At 38.5% G+C, this 24,037-nt stretch overlaps 1 protein-coding gene across 1 annotated transcript; it reads left to right on the top strand.

The window, feature by feature from the left end:
* The first annotated feature begins 20,747 nt into the window (after positions 1–20,747).
* Positions 20,748–22,198, top strand: LOC141497383 (uncharacterized). Its single transcript, XM_074200026.1, has one exon. It carries the CDS (start codon positions 20,810–20,812, stop codon positions 22,196–22,198), a length of 1,389 nt encoding a protein of 462 aa, XP_074056127.1. The 5' UTR covers positions 20,748–20,809.
* Positions 22,199–24,037: the final 1,839 nt, after the last annotated feature.

Consider the following 24,037-nt stretch of genomic DNA (forward strand, 5'->3'; position numbering starts at 1 on the left):
CAGAGGTAAGAATTTGACCAGGTATACTCAGAGGCCTTAAATAAGGCAAGAATTTTAGTAAACAGAGGTAAAATCCGGATAATAAATTCAATTTCAAAATAATAGTGATGGAGTAGAAAAAGTGATAGATTCACCTCATTACTAGGCCAAATTTGGGTAGGCTCAAACTACACCCTAGCATTTTGGGGGGATCTCATTATACAGCATTGTTAAAAAAAAAAAAAGAGTCCACCCGCTTTTCAAGTCAAAATTGTCTAATCTCACATCTGTCAACTAAAGCACAGGCTCGGAATAGAGCAGGGATTTGAAAAATTACAGCCCTCTTTCCTTCCAAGGAAAATAATTCAGTAGAGAACGAGAACCTGACCCTCCTCAAAATTCTTTCTATGATTTGAGTCTCATCACAAAAAATGTAGCCCTAAAACTGTAATCCTTAAAAATCTAGGGTCAAAATAAAATGACAGAAAATACAGATTAGACATGAAGTTTTATCTTCTGGAATTTACCTTAAATCTATAGATGGAGGGCCTTGTGATAATGACCACCCTGTTCAGTGGGAGATCGGAATACTTATACAGCAACTAGAGTGGGGAGTGAGCAAGGATGGGTAGAAATTGGGATATACATTGCAGGAATAGGTAAAAGTACTCCCTTGAGACCATCCTATTAAGTTGATCATCCTCATACAGTGCTATCTTGTCTAAGGGAGTATGCTTTTCCTGGATTGAAGTACTAGGAGGGCAGGACAATTACTCCTTTCTGGGTCTAAAGGAGGATACATTCTATTCCTAACAATAACTATGAAAATCAACCTTTGACCAGGATTGTAGCTGTGAAAAGTTAGTATTATTATTCTGACATTAGCTAGGTAGTGCTTCAATGGAGAGAGTTCCAGGTCAGGAAGACTCAACTTGTGGAAGTCCAATCTGGTCTCAGACACTCTGTGTGTCTGACACTGACACAGGGACTTTTGCATGACCTTGGGCAAGTAACTTAACCTAGTTTGCCTCAGTTTCCTCACCTGTCAAATGAACTGTAGAATGAAATGGTGAATCACTCCATTATCTTTGTCAAGAATACCCCAATGGGATCATGGAGCATTGGACACAAATGAAAAATGACTGAACACTGTATTCAAATTATTAATATTAGCAATGGCATTTATTTAGAGGTTTCTTTTTATTGAACCAACTTTGTATTCCTAGAATATATCCACCTTAGTCATAGCATATAATCATTCTAATATGTTGTGGTTGTCAACTCACTAATATTTTAATTTTATGTTTTTGCATCAGTGTTCATTAGAGATATTGGTCTATAACTTCCTTTTCTGCTTTTGCTCTCCTTGGTTTAAATCTCAAGACCATATTTGTATCATAAAAAGCAATTGAGGGGTAGCTAGGTGGCTCAGTGAATAGAGCACTGGCCATGGAATCAGGAGGACCTGAGTTCAAAACTGATTCAGACACTTGGGCATTTCACTTACCTCATTGTCTTGCAAAAAATTTTTAAAAAGCAATTGGAAGGATACCTTCTCTAATTATCAAGGTATATGTAATATTAGAATTCATTGTTCTTAATGATAGAATTTGTCTATAAATTCATCTGTTTCTGGACTATTATTTTTCTTTGGTAGATCATTTATGGCTTGCTAAATTTCTTGTTCTGTTGCTGGGTTATTTAGACAGTTCAAATGTTCTTTTGTTAATCTTAGTATTTTATATTTTTATAAGTATTTATACATTTCTTCTAAGTTATCAGTTTGCAAGCATATAATTGGACAAAATGGTTTCAGATAATTCTATTTTTCTTCAGTCTAAGTTCTTTTTTTCTTTTTGATGAGAAGAATTTTATTTTCTTCTCTCCAAGATCACACTAGCTCTCTCTTTATCTGTTTTGTAGTTTTTCTTTGGCAAAATACCAGCTCCTATTTATTTGACATTTCAATGGGGTTTGTTTTGCTCTCAATTATGTTAAGCTCTTCTTTGATTTTTCAGAATTTTTACTTTGTTGCTTAATTGAGGATTTTTGAATTCTTGTTGTTCAACGTTTTTTAGTTGCATTCCCAATTTATAAATTTATTCTTTCTCTCTTATGTTGATGAAAGCATTTATAGTAGCAGTTTTTTCCCTAAATGTATTATTTTCAACCCATGAATTTTGATATGTTGTCTACAGGAAATTATTCACAGAATCATCTACATTAAACTTTCTTATGTATTAGAACCCTTGGACATTCTGGTGAAATCTATGTACTCCTCAGAATGATGGTTTTTAAAGGCAAAACAAAATATATGAACTTACAAAGGAAACCAATTATATTGAAATATAGTTTTCAAAATATAAATTTTTTTAAGTAGGGGCAGTGGAGCCAAGATAGAAGAGTAGAGGAAACACTCTAGTCAAGTTTTCCTAATATTCCCCTCTAAACAACTTTTAAAATAATGCCTCAAATTTAACTTTGGCGTGGCAGAGCCAGTAAAAAGTCAGAGTAAGACATTTTTCCCAGCCAAAGACAATTTAGGAGATTGGAAGAATACGGGGAGAGTTGTGGTCACAAGTAGTTCCAAGGCAGAGAGGATTGTTAGCACTTTTGGTCAAAACAGACCAAAGGTTCTTCCTGCATAACGACCAGGGAGAACAAAGCAAGCAGTGACCACAACTCTTCCCTCATCCTGGAAGCACAAAAAAAAAATTTCAATCCTCAAGAACTAGCTCTGAAAACAGCAACACAGAAAAAGCCTGAAGCTTGATATAGTATTACCCTGATGTGAAAAAGTTCATAGTCAAGAAATAGATTGGAAAAATAAGCAGACAGCATCAAAAAATAATGCTCATAAAAGAGCTATTATAGGGACAAGGAAGATCAAAACACAAATTCATGTCAAGTGATGTCAAAACAGCTACAAGAAAAGCCATAAAGACAAATGCCATATGGATTCAAGCTCAACATGATTTTTTTAAAGATCTTAAAAAATTAATTTAAAAATAAAATAAGAGTGATAGAGGAAAAATTGGGAAAATAAATGAGAGCAATGTTCATAGAAAACTATTAACAGGCAATTAACAATTTGGTATTTTAAATGTAATATTTTATTTTCCCCAATTACTTATAAAAACAATTTCCAACAATCATTTAAAAAAATTGACTTCCAAATTCTCTCCCTACCTCCCTTGTCTTGAGAAGACAATTTGATATGGATTATACATGTGCAGTCATACAAAACATTTCCATGTTAGTCATGTTGAGGCATTGAAGAAAATTAACCCTCTGAGGCATGCTTGTAGTCAGTCTCAAGAGAAAATTGAAGAAATTAACCCTTTAAAATAGAATTAGACAAACATCAGAAGAGATACAAAAATCTCAGTGAAGAAGAGAACTTTCAGAAACAGAATTATTCAAATAGGAAAAGAAGTAGAAAAGCAGACTGAAGAAAGAATTTCTTAAAAAATAGAATTGGGAAAGTTGAAGCTAATGATTACATGAGATATCAAGAAACAATAAAATCAAATTGTGAAAGAATAAAAACAACAGAAGAAAATGTGAACTGTTTCATTGGAAAAAAAACAACTGACATGGAAAAGGTATAAAGGAGAGATAACATGAGAATTGTACTACTTGAAATCTATCATCAAAAAAAAAAAGAGCCTAGGTAACATATCAAGAAATTATTAACAAAAACTGCCCTGATATTTTATAACCAGATAGTAAAATAGAAATGGAAAGAATACATATTTTAAAAAATTGTTAACCTTCTAGATCAATGCTTCAAGAGTCCAGAAGAAATCCTTCCCATATCATGGAGCTGCACTCAAGATCACTCAAGATTTAGCAGTTACCATGTTGAAGGATTAGCTTGTAAAGGAAGTCTCTGACAGGAATCTTATCATGACTAAGAGAGAGATCTTCACAATCCCTACTCCCACAATCTATTTCTTTTACCTTTATAGAGATGGACAGTGGAGGCATCCTTGAACTCCCGGGAGATTACTTCCCTTTTATATATAGCCTGGAAAATTTTAGTCAACTTTTTATGAGCAGTGGGCCCCCTGCCTTGTAAATCTCAACTGGGATAGAATCAGCACCAGGTGCTTTGCCACACAGAAGGAATCAAATGACATTCAAAATCTCTTCCGATGGAAGATCAACAAGAGAAAGACTGACTTCAATCTGAGGTATACAGTCAACGACTTCAGCACTGATTGATGATGGTCTGTGGAGAACACTATGGAAGTGTTTAGTCCATCGTTCAAAGATCATGTTCTTATCAATAATCAAAGTGACTCATCTAGAAACCAAAACTAAGCCAAGACTCAAGGGGAGGAAGACTATGTATGTGATTTTTTGTTCTCAGATGATTGTGTATTCTGAAGCCAAGATGCTACAAAGTATGGATTGATTCTCAACTGCTTGTGCTCATTGACACCAAGAAAACAGTTTTGCTAGCCAGCACCACTCTATCCATATGTGGAACTATCAGTTGCACCAAATGGAAAGTTTACTAAATTCACTTACCTTGGCACTACATCTTCCATGGATTTACACAAAGATGAGGTTGACGCATACATTGCCAGAATTAGCTCATTGTTTGGGAGGCTCCAAAGGAAAGAGTGGGAGAGATAAGGTATTAGAATGAATACCAAAATACACATCTACAGAAATGTTGTGCTGACTTCATTGTTGTTTGTCTGAAACTTGGACAGTGCCATGCCAGGAAACTGAGTTGTTTGCATTTGAACTGTCTTAGGAAGATTCTGAAGATCACCTGGCAGGAGAAGATAGCAGACAGTGAGGTCCTTTCTCAAACTGAATGGTCAAGTATTCAAACTCTATTGCAAAGACAGTAACTCTGATGTGCTGGCCACATTGTTCAAATGCTTGCTCTGTGTGTGTGTGTGTGTGTGTGTCTGTGTATACACACACACAAATATAGATAGATAGATGATAGATAGATAGATAGATAGATAGATAGATAGATAGATAAATATATTTTATGGAGAGTTCACACAGGGTAAACATTCACATGAAGGACACTCTCAAGATCTCTCTGAAGAACTTTGGAATCAATTGTCTATCATGGGAGATACTAGCAAAGTACTACCCAGCATTGTGTGTCCATATCAACGAAGGCCCTGTGCTGTGAAGTAGAACTAGCTCAAAAGAAATGTGAGATATGCAAAGTTGGAGACATTTCCACTACAAATATTCCTGTGAACTATTTATGTCCAACATGGAGTAGAGCCTTCCAAGCTCATAATTGATCTGATCATAGTTAGACACATTCTAACTTGACTCCAATATAGTGATGTCATTTGGACCTCTGAGAAAAAAGGATAAGAACCAGCTGCAATAAAGGAGTAGATGGTTTGGAATATGATATTTCAGGAGGCAAAGGAGACATGATTACAACCAAGAATAATCTGTCCAACAGAGTATAATTCTACAGAGGAAAATGAAGATTTAAGGAAATAGAGGACTTTCAAACATTCCTGATGAAACAATCAGAACTGAAAAGAAAATGTGACTTTCAGATACAAGATTTCAAAGAGGCATAAAAAGGCAAACATGAAAGAAGACTCATGATAAGATTCCCTAAATGAGAAGATGATACATGCAACTCCAAAGAACTTTATCATTATTAGGACAAAGATAGAAGGCACAAGTGTGAGTCTATTATGTTAGGATGATTCCTTCTCCAAAAAAATGAAAGGATATCCTTGTTTCAATCTTGATCTTACTGGGAAGACTTGAAGTTTTTCTCCATTACACACAATGCTTGCTCTACATTTTAGATAGATAATAATCATTTTAAGAAAGGTTCCATTGATTCCTATACTTTCTAGTACTTTTGATAGGAATACGTGTTGTATTTTTTCAGATGATTTTTTTCTATATCTAATGATGTAATTGTATGATTTTTATTGTTTTTGTTATTGATAGAGTCGATTATATGGATAGTTTTCCTAGTATTGAACCAGCCCTGCATCCCTAAGACTAGTCTCCTTACTAGTATTAAATTTAAATTTTCCATATGAATATTCATTAAGGAAATTTTCATCTATAGTTTTTATTCTCTCTGGTTTAGGATTCAAAACCATACACCAGGAATTTATGGGTTTGATCAAGGAAGATTAGCACTTTCTCTCATCCCTCTATACCTGAGCTGTTGCCAAGACCTGTCAGTCTCACTTTTGCAACGTCTCTCCTATTCACCCCCTTCTCTAATACTTCCAGGAATTCCTTTTGGGCCTGGGTCCAATTAGACTCTTTCTTTGAGACGTTACTTATAGCTGTTTTCACAATATCATTTTCTGAATTCATATCTTGGTCTTCCCTGTCTCTGTGGTAGTTTTTTATAATCAATTTCTTTTTTGGTGTGGTTATTGTCCTTCATTTCTCCAGTCTGTTTCTTTGAACTTTATGTTAAAGTTGGGCCCGGGCTCTGTTTACCTGGGGAGTAGGGAGGCATTGTCTCAAAACTTCAGACTTTTTCATACTGCTGTTTTCAGAGCTAGTTCTTGGAATCCACAAGTTTTCAATCCTTCTAGGACATGAGATATAATGGTTGGTCTCCTGGTCTGCAGTCTGTTCTTTACCCAGGAAGGGTCCTTGCTCTTTTGCAAATGCTAGTTCTTCTCTTGACTCTGGAACTGTGACTATGGTCCCTGCCCTCCTGAAGTCATAAGCACTAGCATTTCTCTCTTCCTTGGACCTCTGACCAGGGCCCCTGCTCTCTTGAGACCGACTACAAGCATGCCTTTTACCCTGAAACTGCAACCTAGAACTGTGAGTGGGCAATTCAGTTTCCAAATAGTGCCATGTCTTGCACCTAGTACCAGAAAAGGGTTCCCCATATTCTTTTTCTGACCAGATGTCCAATGCCCTTACCATTTCTGGGCTGAGAAGTCCTAAAGATGCTATTGCTGCTGCCATTGTCATGGCAAGGTTGAGCACTAGTGCTATTGTCAAGCTCTAGGTTCACCCCCAAACCAGTTTCACAGAACTCTTCTGCCAGCCTACTAAGTTGTCTTCAGCTAGAATATGTCTCACCCTGGCCTCTTGTTGGATCTGCCATTCCAAAATTTGATTGAAGATTATTTTAAAGTCGTTTTAATGTGATAATCAACTACAATCGATTTGGTTCTTCTCAGCAATAGAGTGATCCAAGATCTAACTTCTAAATTCTAAGAAACTTGTGATGGAAAATGCAATCCACATCCAGAGAAAGAACTATGAATCCTGAGCATCATTCAAAGCACCCTATTTTCACTTTTTGAAATTTGTTTTTTTTATTTTATCTTTCTTGTAGTTTTTCCATTTTGTCCTGATTCTTCTTTCACATCATGACTAATATGGAAATATGTGTAGCACGGTTGTGCATGAATAACCCATATCAGATTACTTACTATAAAAGGGAGGAGGGAGGGAATGGTTTTTACTATTTTATTATTTGTATTTTAGACTTTTATTTATTTATCATTATTATTATTATTATTATTAATTACTAAAAATGAATGTTGAAAGTTAACTGGACATATAATTGGAAAAATTAGTTAATTAATTTAAAATGTTGTTAAAGTTGTTTAAAAGGCATGGTGAGAGAGTTCAGCTGAGCTGCTGCCTGTGTTCTGCCATCTTGCCTCCTAAAATCCTTTTTGATACTTTTTTTGACCCTTGCCCTTGCCCTTAATCTAGTCAGTGTAGTTTGATAGAGTCTACAGTCAGTAGATATCACCAATGCTACTAAATGCTTCACTGATAACTACTTGGGCATTCCAACCAAAACTTCTTCCTTTTCCTCACAATATGGAGAGATCTCAACCTGTATGGATCTTTCATTACTACTAGGTACTTGGGGGATGGAATATAATGGCTTCTATTCTGGGTCAGTAAGGCCCCTGATGGGCAAAGTCAAGATTAAGGCTAGAACTTCTATCATTGAAAAAACAGGTATCTATTAAATGTAGTAATGCCACCTAACTTGGAGGAACAAACCATAATGTTGACCTGACATGTTGGGGAAGTGGGATCATGATGAGCCAATTAAAGGTCACTGGGAGGGAGAATGGAATGCAGACCAATTCTTGATGCCTGTGCATTGTTGTGTATACTCTGGTCTCTGAAGAAGAGGTGGAGATTCCACAAGCAAATGGGAAAGAATTGCAAAGCATACAGATTGCCTGAACAGCCTCTGCTCCTGAGCATAAGGAAATATACTATAAATAGAATAAGGAGTGTGATTCCCATACTCATAAAATATCTCATGACATCACTATTGCCCTAGTGTTGGCATGAATAGAAAATGAAAGAGAACCAATAAGGCTTCCTTGTTATAAGGAGCAAGGGGAAGGTGGGGTCAGAGTTCTGAAGTCCAATCCTTCTAGACACTGGTGCACCTAGAAATGGTCCTCCCTAAATTCTCCTCCCTGATTCTCTTCTATGACCCATCCTTAGAGTCCAAATCATTATGAACTTCCTTAGTTCTCCCTGCTGTCTATCAACCTGGAGGCATTTCATAGTTAACCTCCCTTGCTCTGGCTCAAATCATTATATCCAAAAGAATAGTAAGATATGGAAATGAGTTCTCTGAATTCTCCTGACCTTAGGAGTGGTGAATTAGACAATTCATAAAAGCAATGTCAAAGGGAAAGATTAACATCAATTCTGTATTCTGTATAGAAATAGTCAGGTCTGCCAAAAGCAATATAATGTAACTTAATGTTCATCTATACCCAAGCCATTCCTAACTGAAAGTGAAAGAAAAATCCAAACTGACAGTCTCCTTTGACCTCTAACATGCCTCTCTTCCCCAGAAAGATTTTAAATAATATTTATACTTATCTTCAACAAGGAAGAGAGTTCTTAAAATAGTTTAGTGCTCCAATATTGAACAACCATGTCACTATTCAGTTCCTTCTAGACTACTCCCCTCACTCCAAGAGGGAACAAAGGGACCTCCTAACTTCCATTAATATCTTAATCTATTCTCAATGGGTCCTAGTTACCAAGAAGTTCCAGTTGAATGGCAAGGCATTGGTGTGAACAAGAGAAGTTATTCAGTGATCATCATTAATCCACCACCCTACATATTATTTAAAATTTTTTTATTATAATGAAGTTTTAAATACACTCCCACAGGAAACAAAAGGATAGCAGGTTTGTAGTAGATCAGAATGTCTAACATGATTGGATTTTTTAGTCTTGAAATTATCAGACATCAAGCTGTTAAGCCTTGTTCAATGACCAATTAGAATTCATTCGCATTGCCAGCCCTGAAATCTCCATTTTGGGCTATCCAATTTACCTCATCTTCACTAGAAAACTGAACTCCCAAGAGACTGTATCTTATATTTTTTTGGCTTTTTTGCAAGGCAATGGGGTTAAGTGACTTGTCCAAGGTCACACAGCTAAATGTCTGAAGCCACATTTGAACTCAGATCCTCCTGACTCCAGGGCTGGTGCTCTGTTCACTGCACCACCTAGCTGTTCCTAGATGGCATCTCATAAACACTCTACTAATCTGCCTCCATTAGAATACAGATCCTGGGATTAGAAGAACATGAGAGAATTAGAAGTCTGCTTACCACTGAGGACTAGGACAGATAAATATACCATTCTTTTCCCTTTGAACACTTTACCTATAAGTATAAGGTTTTTTCTGAAAATGAAGAGGTGGACTCCCTGGGGATGGAATATCTCCTGATCCTCTGAGAAGATCCCTAGGTGCTCTGCAGACTCCTAAGGGAGCTCTCAGCTACTCAGGGACAGGTTCATTCCTTTCCTCTCCTCATAAGCCATCAAGACCCTCTCCTAATGCTGCCAATTGGTGAAACAGTAGTACAGTGGTATGTGTAGTAGTAAGCATTTGGAGACTCAAATGGTAACCTCTGATTGTTCAAGTCACTTTCACAAACATGGGTTAGTTAAAAAACTTGATCGGGATAAAGTCATCTCTATGACTCTAGCCTCCTTTTTTTATCAAGAAGGGATCTTTTGCCCAGTTGGTAGGCTGGTGTTTTGCTCACAGAGCAAACTTCGAATTTATCACCTCAAATGGGTCCAGACTTCTTTGGAGCATGGCACCAAAGGAAACACTCCTACATGTCTTCTGTCTCTGTGTTCCTCAACTGAAGAGAGATGTTACCTGCCAGTAGGCTGTCATCTTGACTAAACTAACAAAGTCAATCAGAATGGCAGAAATGGGTGAAATTTAGGTAAATTTGACTGTTCCAGGGCTAGATGAGTCACTTGGAATGGCCTTAGCAATTCTTGATGATAAGAACCATACTGCTGCTGTTGTTTTGCCTCTTGAAAATAGATATACTCCCTTTGAATCAACCAGATTGGACACAATTGGAAAATATAAATAGTATGCCAGCATTTGGCTCAGGAAAGCTAGAGTATGTAGTAACCAAGTGAGAATGAGGGTTCTGAGAGACTGGCATCTGGCTGAGTCGGTCTAACAAAATTGGAAATCGTCCCCAGGCATGCAAATCTCATGAGGAAATTGCCAGTGCAAGATGAAATTCGATGAAGTGGAGTCACCAGGGTGAGACAATACACAAAATAAAGATAAATCAGAGACAAGTGGTTTTTAAAAATAATTTTAAAAGGGAAAAATTCTTTCATCTTTCTCTAAAATTGAAAAGTGATTATTAATTCCATCCAGTCTACAAAAGAGTGAACAAGACACTCTCTGGATGATGGTGCTTGGCAGTGCAGCCATGGACAACAAAATTGTCAACAGAGAATCAAGAAAGAACCTTGTTTGCCTTTACTACAAACCTACTGCCAAATTCTTCTCAAGTCTGGTATTGAACTGTCCTCCCTAGGATTCCTAAGTCTGGCAAGGACTCCATGCAGACACAGCCCAACTTTGAGTGAGACAGAAAAGGACACCTTTGAATAAGATCCACAGCTACCAAGAAACTGGCAACTGAGACAAGTGTTGTCCATAAACAGCTAAGCCATACTACCAGCAAGAAGGAAGATACTTCAGGGCAGGGGAATCAACCCACACAGAGAAATGTCTGACTCTGGACCCAGGTGGGTCCTAGTGAAGCATCTTCAGCCCCATGTCTTCCCTAGAAGCTAGAAAACTAATACGTAACTAGTAAGTAACCCAGTCAAGGGCATGGGAAGACTGGTATCAGGATTCTAGATTGAGGAGCATCTATTAGCAACAATCTTTCCACCTGTTCCCAAATGGGACATGTTAACTGTGTTTCAAGGCCAACAAGGTAAATGGTGCTTTAGCTCTGGGAAATATTCTCCAAATCTGAGAAAGTCTAATTATCTAAAGGGGAATGCTTGCTGCTCTATTCTGACATGAGGCCAGTGGCAGGAGAAGACATCTATCATTCCTACCTGATACCACATGATCAACTTAAACCTTTGGTTTCTACAAGTAACACTTCCTCTAGTCATTCCTCAAGACTAGTTCCAAAGGATCTATATGAAACAAAATTATTAATAGCAGTTCTTTTTGTGGTGGCAAAGAATTGGAAATTGAGCAGATGCCCATCCATTGTGCAATAGCTGAATAAGCTGTAGTATATGAGTCTCATGGAATACTATTGTGCTAAAAGAAATGAAGAGCAAGAGTGAAGTGAGCAGAATCAAGAGAACTTTGTACACAGTAAGAGCAACATTGTTGCAATGATCAACCAGGAAAGACTTAACTCTTCTCAGAAAAAAAACAGTGATCCAAAACAATTCCAAAAGACTCATGTTATAGTGGATAGAGCACCGGCCCTGGAGTCAGGAGGACCTGAGTTTAAATCTGACCTTAGACACTTAATAATTACCTAGCTGTGTGACCTTGGGCAAGCCACTTAACCCCATTGCCTAGCCAAAAACCTAAAAAAAAATTTTAAAAAGAAAGAAAATACCTTCTACATGCAGAGAAAGTACTACTATCTTCAATTTTGGGAGGGTTTTGTATTTGTTTCTTCTTTCACATGGTTTTTCTCCTTTATTCTAATTCTTTTTTCATGAAGAAAAATGTATAAATGTGTTTAACATGTATATGTATAACCTATGTCAGATTGCTTGCTGCCTTGGGGAGGGGGAGGGGAGGGGGAGGTAATGGAGGGAGGGAGAACAATTTGGAACTCAAAATCTTACAAAAATGAATGTTGAAAGCTATCTTTACATGTCATTGGAAAAAATAAAAAATATTTTTTTAAAAAAAGAAATGATGAGAAGGATGTTTTGAGGGAAACCTGAGAAGATTTATATGAACTTATCAGAAGAGTAAAGAGAGCAGAACCAGTGAGCAGATTATTGCAAATAGCAACAGGTTCCTGCCCAAGAACTGGCCTAAAGATGTGTCTTTTATATAATTTCTCCTGAGTAATAGAATCCTCATTGGTCTTAGGCTCTGCAAAGTATACCCCCTAATTAGCCATTCCCCACCCCCATACTCTCAGCTGTCAATCTCAGCACTAGGTAGAAAAAGAGTTAGGACAGAGTGGAAAAGACAGTACTCCCTAAGACTAAGAGATGAATGGGATTCAAGAGGTTACATAATCCAACTCCTTTACATTCAAGGAAACTGGTGTCCACTGAGGCTAAACCACTTAGACATTGAATGACCATGAACATAGGATTCTAAGCCAAGTTCTCAAGACTCCAGTTCTAGTGATATTTCCACTACACCATAACTGCCTATCACTCTTGCTTACATACTTGCTATGTATCGCTAGAACATGGTCATTATGCTTGAGTATGGAATGAATTCAAATTCAAATGTCAGACAGGCTTACATAAGAACAAAGCACCCAAGTCTTTGGAAAGTGAAGGGGATTTTCTAAAGTTCCCATGGAATTCCCAAAAGTGACATCTTGCAGAGCCCCCCAACAGGTTGTGCCTTCTCAGCTCTCAGACTAGGTGCTACAGAGGTATAGTCCTTTCTTCTTTTGACCTAATTCCTAAACTCCTTGGATGAAGAACATGCTTATGTATTTCACTTGACTGATGGGTCTAAGCAGAGCTTTCTTGATTTGTCCTGTGTAGGGAACATCATTTTGCTGCTATCGATCACCATGAGAATGAGTGAGAAGTCCCCAAGCTAGACTCAATATTGGCAAATGCACCATTAAATGGGATCTCACATCTTCAACTCTGATGCAAGTGGCTTCAGAGATCTAATGAGGAAATTGAAGGTCAGAAAGAAAGTAAATTGGTTACTCTTTGACCTTGGGCCATGGTTAAGCGAGGATTGGAAATATTAGGATCCAATATACTTTCCACCCTTAAAATCCAAATGTACTTTCCTTCCTAATGTCTGGTCTTCTAACCTGACAGTCCCTTTACCCTTCATGGACTACAGACACCACATTCCTACCTCCTTCTCACCTACTACACTGTCTAGCCTATTTCTTTCCTAATGACTTTCTAGACAGGGAAAAGGGCCTTTTCTGGATTGGATAGTCACTACCCTTCATGCTCTAATCTTACTAGCAGGCAGAAGTCTTCCTTCTTTTTTCAACCAAATCTTCAACAATGAAACCTTTGTGAGCCTGTGACTTGATCTGCAGTTTGGAGATAACAGCAATTACTTCAACAGTATGTTTGGAAGGATCACATTGCCAACAAACCTTCTGAAGTCTAATGAAATTATGGTTAAGGGATCACTGAAATTTCTTGCATTTAGATAAGCAAAAGAGTTTCTTCAACAGCCACAAAGTTGTACAGGAGTTTCCAGGTCCCAATATAAATGGCTTCTTTCTCTCCAAAACAGAGTTGGTGCAGTGGAGCAGCCACTTTTCCAGGGTCCCCAAAACTTGATCATCAGTGTCTCTCTGGGAAGCCCATGCACAGTGGGATGTTACAGGCACTGGAAGATGCTAGGGAACTCCAAAGACTATGGGGACCCCTTGGAGCTAGAGGATTTGGGCTCTGTTCCTGGACTTCTTTTACCATGCTGATAATTAACCTTTGGGTGAGTTTAGATCTAGTTAAATGCCTCACCTGAGAATTATTATCAGAGCACCACTGGAGACAGTAATTTCAAGTATTATATTTTCAAGTAAGTCTGAGTGATTTCGATGTGAGGGTGGGTGGCAATGTTGGCTGAGAATCTAAGTTGTAAGAATCTAAGGCAGTAGTTGTCTATTCCAAATCAAATACTTTTTAAAAATTGACACATGACTAGCACAGTAAAACCACCCAATTCACTGGAGCTAATGGTGATGGGGCAAAGATGGAGTCCATTGATGAATATCCCTCCTGAAAATCTGCCTGCTCTCTACTACGGAATGGCATTGAAGGGGCCCCTCATTCCATGTAGAAATGACTCTCAAAGACTGGAGAGAGGACAGGAGGCCTAAGAGCCAGTATTAAAGAATGACTCAGTTGTCCTTAGTATTGAGCTTAGTATTAAGGCTCCATGTGTTCTCCAGGTCTTTGGAATCTTCCTTTCCTTTAGATACTTTGCATGTTATGTCCTCACTTCCCTCACAATCATATCCCCTCCCCCATGGCTCTCCTCTCCTCACACATCACACAGTCTGACTGCTTTCTCCATCTCTATTTTAATGTCATTTCTATCTCTGCCAAGGGCATCTCTGGCCTTGTGATAGGGACATGGTGGCTCTTGGGCAGGGAAAGGGTGAGTCGAAAAAAGATTGCAGTCTATACAAAGGGTGAGAGATGAATGAGTGGCAGAGTTATTTCCTACCCTGGTCCCCATAGAACATCAGAGCCAGGACTGAGTTCCAGGATACCTTTAGTTGTGAGATCTAGAAAGAAAAGAGACAAGAACTCGATATAGGTAAGCAGTCCTGCTATAGGGCCCTTGAGCTTGTGCCCTGCTATTGGGCAGGAAAAAGTCCTGGAGCAAGTCAGGAAGGCATGCTAGGACAACACCCACACAAAGCAACATTAAACACAGCCTTTCCTAAGAAAATGCATTGAAGTGGTCTTTCACATTGGATGCCTCCCACTTTTCATCCTTCGGACTTTCAGAGAAAGGGAGCTATGTGGAGATTTCCCACTTACTTCCCCATTCTAGGCCACTGAATCCCAGAAAAAGGTTCACAAAACCACCTGGCTCCATTTTTCTTCTATCAAGGCCTTTCTTTATTCCTCCAGACGAGGGAGTCCACTGATGGCCTCTGGTTGTTTCTAAAGAGCAAAGTCTCTCTGTCATAAGTGCAAATCAGGAAGTTGGGTCCTCCATGAGCCAGATTTCATGTACTATGCCAAAAGAAGGTTGTCTGAATCCCCAGGACCCACCATGTATTTTAGGAGTGTTGCTAAATCAATACACCTCACCAAGGTGGCCCGAAATCTTCTGAACCTTCCAAATCTCTAGTTTCTGTATTGCCACTAGTGTTCTTTATAGAATGTGAGTCTTCCTTGTTATTTTTTCCAGTTTGTTATGATCCTTTGCAAAAAGTGAGGTACACATATCCCCTGGTAATTCTTTTAGGAATCTCATGGACTCAGTAAATCCCAAGATACCAGAGTATGTCTAGAGCTCAACATGTAAGAACTAGGCCTCTTGCAGACCCAGAAGAGAGAGAGAGAGAGAGAGAGATTTTCTTTTTGTATGTCCTAACTCTCCTAGGAGCCAAATGACAAGAACCAACTCCATTGCTGGAGAATCAAAACCCCTACTGTCTTTTTTCTGCTTTGGGGTTCTTTAAACCTATTTGATGTCTTTAACTGAGGACACCGTGACTTATCCATCCCCATACACTTTTATTTATTTGTTGAAGCATGACAGCCTGGGACTTCACCTAAGTGGAGAAGGTAAAATAGCTTGATGTTCCTTTTTATGGATTTCACTGAAAGAAAAACCCATGAAACTTCAAGTGGTGAGGAATAGAAGTAGCATATTGGCCAATCTGAGCTCATTCTCTTTGTTGCAGTTATCATAAGTGAGTCTTAACTAGTGTGGCCAGTGAAATGTTTAACCACTAAGAGAGAACATAATATTTTTGGTATTTACTTGGGGCTCTAGTCATCCATGAGTAGTTTAGTTGGCCTCCCTCTGCACCTCTGCCCAACTCAAGACCCCTCTGTACTTGGAGCACATAACACTGAGGTTCCTAGAGTTGATACATTTCTAGTAACATGAAGTAGAATATGACTCATCTAGTTATTCCTCATTGGTACTTAATGTTTCATCCCCTCCTGTGGACTGAATGTGTTATGGCCATCAATTCAGTGAAACAGAAGAAGATCCCTGTGATCTATTAGACTTTCCAGTGTTCTTGGCAGTTTTTGTCAAAAATGAGTTCTTAGCCCCCAAAACTTATAGTTTTTGTTTTATCAAACACTAGGTTACAATGGACATTGACTACTCTGTATTATATACCTGATCAAGTTCAGTGATCTACCACTCTATTTCCTAACCTATATCTGTTTGTTCTGATGATCTGATTACCACTTTGCAATACAATTTGGGATCTAGAACTGCTAAAGCACTTTCCTTCACATTTATTTTCATTATTTCATCTTCCAGCTGAAGCTTATTATGTTATTTTCAACAACAAACAAATCAAGCTGAGCCTCTATGAGTCAGTATTGATAGGGGGAAGCTAGGTGGCACTGCAGTGGATAGAGCACTGGCCCTGGAGTTAGGAGAATCTGAGTTCAAATTTGAGCACAGATACTTGATACTTACGAGCTAGGTGATCTTGGGCAAATCCTTAACCCCGTTGCCTCACCAAAAAACAAAAACAAAAAACAAATCCCCCCAAAATCAGTCAGTATTGAGAGAATGGTATTGGTTTTGGTATTAAGAAGGCCTGAGACAGTCTCCATGCTTTTGGAGTCTTCTCCTCTTTTAGCTTTCACATCACAGGGCCTCATTGCCCTCACAATCATCTGTCTCTTCTCTCCTAAAACTTGATTTAGTCTGACTACTTTTCTAATTTTTGTTTCAATGCTATTTCTAACACTGTCAAGACACCTCCAATCATGTGATATGAGGGATATAGTGAAACTTGAGCAGGGGATGTGTGATCAGAGAAAGAGGCAGTCTGTAATATAGGTGATGTAACATGGGATGACTGAGGGACAAAGCTACCTCTTGACCTGGTTCCCATAGAATGTCAAGGCCTGGAGGAAGGATCTCAAAGATATTTCAGTCATGTGACCCAGAATAATCATGCAATGGATAGGAACTTCATGCCAATTAGGTCATTATTTTTTCTCCTTGGTATTTAAGCAGTCTTGCAAGTAGTCAGTCTTGCTACAGGGTCCTCTTTTGACTTTCTGTATCACTATAGGAAATGAACTGTGGCAAAACAGGGAGGGAAAGCATGGCCACAACCACACCTATGCTCTGCACAGAACTTTTCCTATGATAATTAGGTGAAATGGCCTTCTACAGTTTATCATTCTTCTGATTTTAAGAGAAGGACTGTTATTGACTAGGATGGCAGAGAAAAGTCAAGAAGTTTCCTGACGTCTCCTCAGTTTCCCTCAAAAATAACATTAAAACAAGTCTCAAAACTCTGAGTGTCCAATCTCTTAGCTCTTCTGGGCTACATTGCCCAACAAAAATTTGTCAAGGGTTACATATAGAATTTAATATTTATTTATGCCTACAATGTAACCCATATTACAATGAGTATAATAATAAAATGTAATAATGTAATAAAGTATAATAAAATGCTACAAAGTATTATAATAATAATAATGAGTTGTCTTTTACAATTATGAGTCACATAACATTTTAAAATAAAGATCTTAATTCCTATATGTATATCTTTTATAAAAAAAACTCTGGCAATCCATGAGAACACACAGTGTTAATTACATGAAAAAATCAAGCCGAGTTAGTTCAGATCTGTGGTCTGTGATGTTGCAATGCTAGCACATGTGCTCACCTGTTCCTTCATTTTCCAGTTAGACAATCTGGGCCACATGAATGGGCTTTGAGGACCTAGGACCTCTAAATGAATTCTAGAACCTACAAAAAAGATAGAGTGAAACAATTTTCCAGTCAAAGATAACTTAAAAGGACTGCAGGAAAGGTCTATCTCACTAGGATAAAAGGGGAATGCTGTCCAGAACAGGCTAAGCTTACCTGCCAAGACAAACCCAGGACCTAAATGAACAGTCACTAAACATGTTTCCCACAAATAAAGTCAGATCTAAACTATTGGAAAAATATGAATTGTTCATGGGTAGACTGAGTTTATATAAGAAAATGGCAATTCTACCTAAATTAATCTACTTATTCAGTGCCATACAAATAAAACTACCAAAAATATTTTATAGAGCTAGAAAAAGAACTAAATTCATCTAGAAGAACAAAAGACTGAGAATATCAAGGTAATTAATAAAAAAAATACAAAGAAAGGTGGCCTAGCTGTGTCAGATCTAAAACTATATTCTAAATCAACAATCAACACCAATCAGTTGTTACTAGCTAAGCAACAGAGTGCTGGATCAGTGGAACAGATTAAGTACATAAGGCACATTAGTCAATGACAAGTGATCTACTAGTAATCTGCAATAAGAACTTAGCATTCGAGAAAAACTAATGGGAAAACTGTAAAATCATATAACAGAAGCTAGGCATAGATCAACATTTCACATTGTATACCAGAATAAGGTCAAAAATGGGTACAAGATTTATATGTAAAAGGTGATACAGAAAGGAAATTAGAAAAGCACGGAAAAAATTGTCACTTCAATAGAGAAGAGAAGAATTTATGATCAAATAAGAAATAGAGAACATTATAAAATACAAAATAGAAAATTTTAATTACAGCAAATTAAAATTGTTTTACATAAATAAAACCAGTGCAATCAATATTAGAAGGAAAACAGAAAGCTAGGAAATAATTTTTACAGCAAGTGTTTCTGATAGATCTCATTTCTTAAAAAGATAGAGAACTGCATCAAATTTATAACAATACAAACTGAGGCATATAGGGTTAAGTGAACTGCCCAGGGTCACTTGCCTAGTTTACTTTAAGATAGTAAGTCTCTAAAGTCACAACTGAACTCAGAGCTTCCTGACTCCCATCCTGGCACTTCCCTGCCACCTAACTGCAAGAGAAGTTACCTAATACAATTGCCCAGTTGGGAAATGTAACGCCATAAGACAGGAACAAGAAATAGGCTAGTGAATCTATATTATAGTTTGGTGGAATCAAGGGAAAGAGAGAATGACATAAGGCATGACAACTGAAATGAGGTCAGGTTTCAAAGGATTTTAAGTGCCAACTAATGGAGTTTGTATTTGATACTGTAGTTGACAGGAACCACTAGAGTTTATTGATTGGGGGGAGGAGTGACAAGGTCAAATTTTTCTTTAACTTTTCCTCAATTTTTCCCTAATTTTGCCAGATTTCTCCTCCCAAACTTCATTCTGACATCTTTCCCTCTTCCTACTTCCTCTCACTTTTCTACATGATTTATTTCTCTTTCTTATTTGCCTCAAGTTCTTCCTTCTCTTGTTCTTCCATGGAAACCAAAAGTAGGAAGTCTGACTCTTATTTTAAAGTTCTCTGTCTCTGTCTGTCTCTATGTTTCCCTCTGTCTCTTTCTCTCTTTCTCCTTCCTCATACTGTCTCTTCACTCTTCCTCTTCCTCAATAAGAATGAATGAATCATGGGCAACAAAAATGTGCATACCCTTTGATCCAGCTATACCACTACTGGGTCTATACCCTGAAGAGATCATGAAAAAGGGTAAAAACATCACTTGTACTAAAATATTTATAGCAGTTCTGTTTGCAGTTGCAAAGAATTGGAAATCGATGTAATGTCCATTAATTGGGGAATGGCTTAATAAACTGTAGTCTATGGTGATGGAACACTATTGTCCCATTAGAAACCAGGAGGGATGGGGATTCAGGGAAGCCTGGAGGGATTTGCATGAACTGATGCTGAGTGGGATGAGCAGAACCGGAAAAACACTGTATACCCTAACAGCAACATGGGGGTGATGACCAGCCTTGATGGACTTGCTCATCCCATCAGTGCAGCAACCAGGGACAATTTGGGGTTATCTGAGATGGAGAATACCATCTGTATTCAGAAAGAACTATGGAGTTTGAGCAAAGACCAAGGACTATTTCGTTTAGTTTTAAAAAAAAACATTATCTATAGAATTTTGCTATCTCTTATACTTTATTTTTCTTCTTTAAGGATCTGATTTCTCTCTCATCACATTCAACTGAGATCAATGTATACCATGGAAACAATGGAAAGACTAACAGACTGCCTTCTGTGGGGGGATGGGGGGAGGGAAGCAAGATGGGGGGGGGAATTGTAAAATTCAAAATAAATAAACAAATAACTTTAAAAAAAGGAATGAATCGGAATCCCAACTCAGCCAGGCCTCACCTTTGGGAACACGTGAGCAACAACATTCGCCCTCCACCTCCACCCCTCCAGCCTCTAGAGACTTTTGTTTCTTCTTGCCTTTAAAATTGGGTGAGATTTTAGCCTGCCTTTCAGTTCGGAACCCCGCCCTCTTGGTTTCAGACGGCCCCTCTTTCTCCCTGTCCCCGCCCCCTCTCCGTGGGCCGGCATCCATTGTGAAGTTCCACTGCCTGGAGATAGTGGAATGTTTGGGTCTGTTGGGGGTTATCCCACTTAGAGGAGTCTTCCTTCCACTAGGAAGTGAGTGTCCTCGGGGCAGGGAAAGGAAAACTCCTTAGAGCCAAGGCAAGTTCATTTGTCCCAGATCCCTTTGGCGGGTGGGCCTGCCGGGTGGGCCAGCCAGGTGGAGCCTGGCGTGGCTAGAGGGCCCAAGTTGCAGTGGGCTGGGGCAGCCAAGAGCCACCCAATTGGTTCGGAGCACTCTGTCTCTCTCAATCTGGAGCCCTGCTGTGATGGCCGGCAGAGAACTGGAGATGATACGTGGTAAAACAGTCATGTTTTCGGTCATGTTCTGGCTTTGGTCCCCACTAATTGTAGCCTACTCACCGCTGCAGACCCTGGGGGGAGCACCGGCGAGCTCCAGCAACTTGAGCAAGGATGACCGCAACTTGACACAGTATGTTAAAATCCTACAGCCTAAGTCCCTGAGAGTGTCCACCAACCAGGATAGCCTTGAGGAGGCAGCTCCTACTATCATCTTCAACGGGGAAGGCACCACGGCTTTCCTGAAGGAAATCCCGGTGGGCTCAACTTCCGAGTCTTCTAAGACTAACAAGAAGAAGCTTGAGGCACCCCTCATGAGTGAGCAAGCCCTATCTAATGAAAAGCAGCAGCTCACCAGCTCCGGTTGGTATCCCAGGGAACAGGATAAAAAAGAGCAAGAAAAGACAATCCACAAAGATAACGCTGAAGCATCTAACCACACAGAGAACACGGACAAGGATTTGGACAATTTGGATATGGAGAACACCAATTTGGAGACTAGGAATTTGAAGAAGGAGAACAACAGTATTTTGGATGAATCAGATAGTGAAAAAGAGGCAAATGAGGATTCAGCAACAGAGAAAGCTGTGGACTCAGTTCTAAAGCAAGCTCTGAAACTGGTTAGGCAACAGAGTCTGAAATCCTTTAACAAAGTGCCAGAGAAGCTGATTCCCAAACCACATCCAAGGTCATCTATGAAGAGACATCAGAAACCACTTTCAGTCTCATCTTTAAAAGTCCTTGAAGAAGCTTTCCAAAAAGGGAAACCAGCTTCCCTAGGAGACAAGTCTATATTGGGCCAAATTGCTCTTGTGGCTCCATTGGTCACGAACTCCCCAGGGTCACAGGAGCAAGATTTAGGAACAGAAATCTCCCAGTCATCAAAGAAAGACCAAGACCAGCCCAATAAGAAGCAACTGGTGGAAAATCAAATTCTGAAAAAAATCACAGACATCAATGCTGAGATCAAACATACATTGGAAACTGCAAAATACCCTATGGAATTCAAAGGTGATGCTAAATCTGCCCAAAAGTATCTAATTCAAAGTCTTTCCTTAGTAGAAAGAAAAAAAAAATCTATCAATGGACATAAACTTCAGAAGTTACCAAAAGAAAAGGTTGATGGGGAAAAAATTAGGTTTTTTATTAACTTCGTATATAATTTCAAGTCCCAGCTAACTGCATTCTTAAATATGAATAATATTCCAGTTGGTCTTCGAGGAAAAGCCACTACTGTACGCAGTATTATAGAAACACTGCTTTGCGGAAAACAACAAAACAACAAAACCATCATTAAAAAATTATTAGAGGAGAATATAAAAATGTTAAACAGGCTTAATATTACACTGAATCCATGACTAGCCTTTAATTAAATTGTTCATTTCTAAGAGAAGATTTTCTTTTCCTTAAATGCAGAAATAAATTTTCTTCTGTACATCAGTCTGACATCTTTTTTTTTGGAGGGGGGGATTTCTGCAAGGCAATGGGGTCAAATTACTTGCCCAACATCACACAGCTAAGTAAGTATTAAGTGGCTGAGGTCAAATTTGAACTCAGGTCCTCCTGACTCCAGGTCTGGTACTCTATTCACTGTACCACCGAGCTGCCCTCTAACATATTTAACTTGTAAGGTATTATGAAGTTTTCAGCTTCTTTAACTCTAATTTTTATCTTCAGACAAGTTTTCAATTTTCTTCAATGAAAAAATATATTCTTTTGCCTGTTTAAAACTTATTTTTCATTTATGATTAAATATACTTAGTTTAGAATCTATTTTCTGTATTGGCATGATATGACAAATTCATTCTTGCAGTCAAGTGTTTTTTGTGGGTTCTGTATATGTATTCAGGGAGGTTTTCCTTTATGATTTCTTGACAGATGTTGTACAGACTCTTTTTTTGATCAGGGCTTTCAGGTAGTACAATAATTCTTAAAATTATCTCTCCTAGGGGCAGCTCGGTGGCACAGTAGATAGAGCAACAGCCCTGGAGTCAGGAGGACCTAAGTTCAAATCCAGCCTCAGACACTTACTAATTACCTAGCTGTGTGACCTTGGGCAAGTGGCTTAAACCCATTGCTTTATAAAAAGCAACAAAAAGATTCTCTCTCCTGTATCTATTTTCCAGGCCAGTTGTTTCTCCAATGACATAGTTTACATTTTTCTTATATTTCTTTTTTCTTTCGATTTTGCTTAATTGATTCTTGAAGTCTCATAGAGTTATTAGCTTCCATTTTTCCAAGTCTCCTTTTCAAGCAATCATTTTCTTTGGTTAGCTTTTGCACCTCCTTTTCCATTTGGTCAATTTTATTTTAGCTGTTTTCTTTTTTCCATTTGCCCAATTGTATTTTTTAAAGCATTTGTTTTCTTCAGTCAATTTTTGTGCTTCCTTTTGTAAGATATTAAATTTCTCTTATATTTCTTTCCCCAATTTTTTTTATTTGCCATTTAAAATCTTTTTTGAGTTCTTCCAAGAAGTCTTTTTGGACTGGAGACCAACTCATATTCTCCTCTTCAACTTTTTCTCCTCTTCTGAAATCATATGCTCATCTTTATCTCCACAGTAACTTTCTATAGTCATGCCTTTTCTCTGCCTTCTTACTCATTTTGAGCTCTGCTCCTGGGCCACAGGGGTGCTGTCCCAAGCTCTTTGTGTTGTGTGAAGGGCCTGACCACAGACCTTCCTTATTGAGAAACTAGAGGCGGCTCGTTCACTGGACTGGGCCTTCCAGCCCAGTCATGCCAGCTGATCCTTGGGTCTGGGGTACCTGCATTGGAGCCCTCCCAGCTGTCCTGCTGCACAATAGGCTGCTGAGTCAAGACCCAGAGACGTCCACCACAGATCTCTGCTGTTGCTGAGAGCCTCCAACTGGCTTCCTCTGAACCCCTGCATTTGGCCACACTCCCCCTCCACTCTAGCAAGACAGACCTTGCTGGATTCTGTTGCCACAGGATCCATTTAGAGGCTTAATTAACATTGTTTCTAATGGAAGTCCTGGAGAGTTTAGGGATGTTCCTGCCTTCTCTCCCCCATCTTGTTCTGAATATGTATTCAGTGTTAATAATTGTTTATCAATTTCTCTCTTTAGGGTATAGATAATCTATTGATATCTTAGAAAGTATATTTCAATTTTCTTAATGATTTCAGATCTTCTTACCATCTTGATGTCTTCTGATGTCAAGTTTGACAATTTACTTC

The sequence above is a fragment of the Macrotis lagotis genome, chromosome X (assembly GCF_037893015.1).
Source record: "Macrotis lagotis isolate mMagLag1 chromosome X, bilby.v1.9.chrom.fasta, whole genome shotgun sequence".
NCBI lineage: Eukaryota > Metazoa > Chordata > Mammalia > Peramelemorphia > Peramelidae > Macrotis > Macrotis lagotis.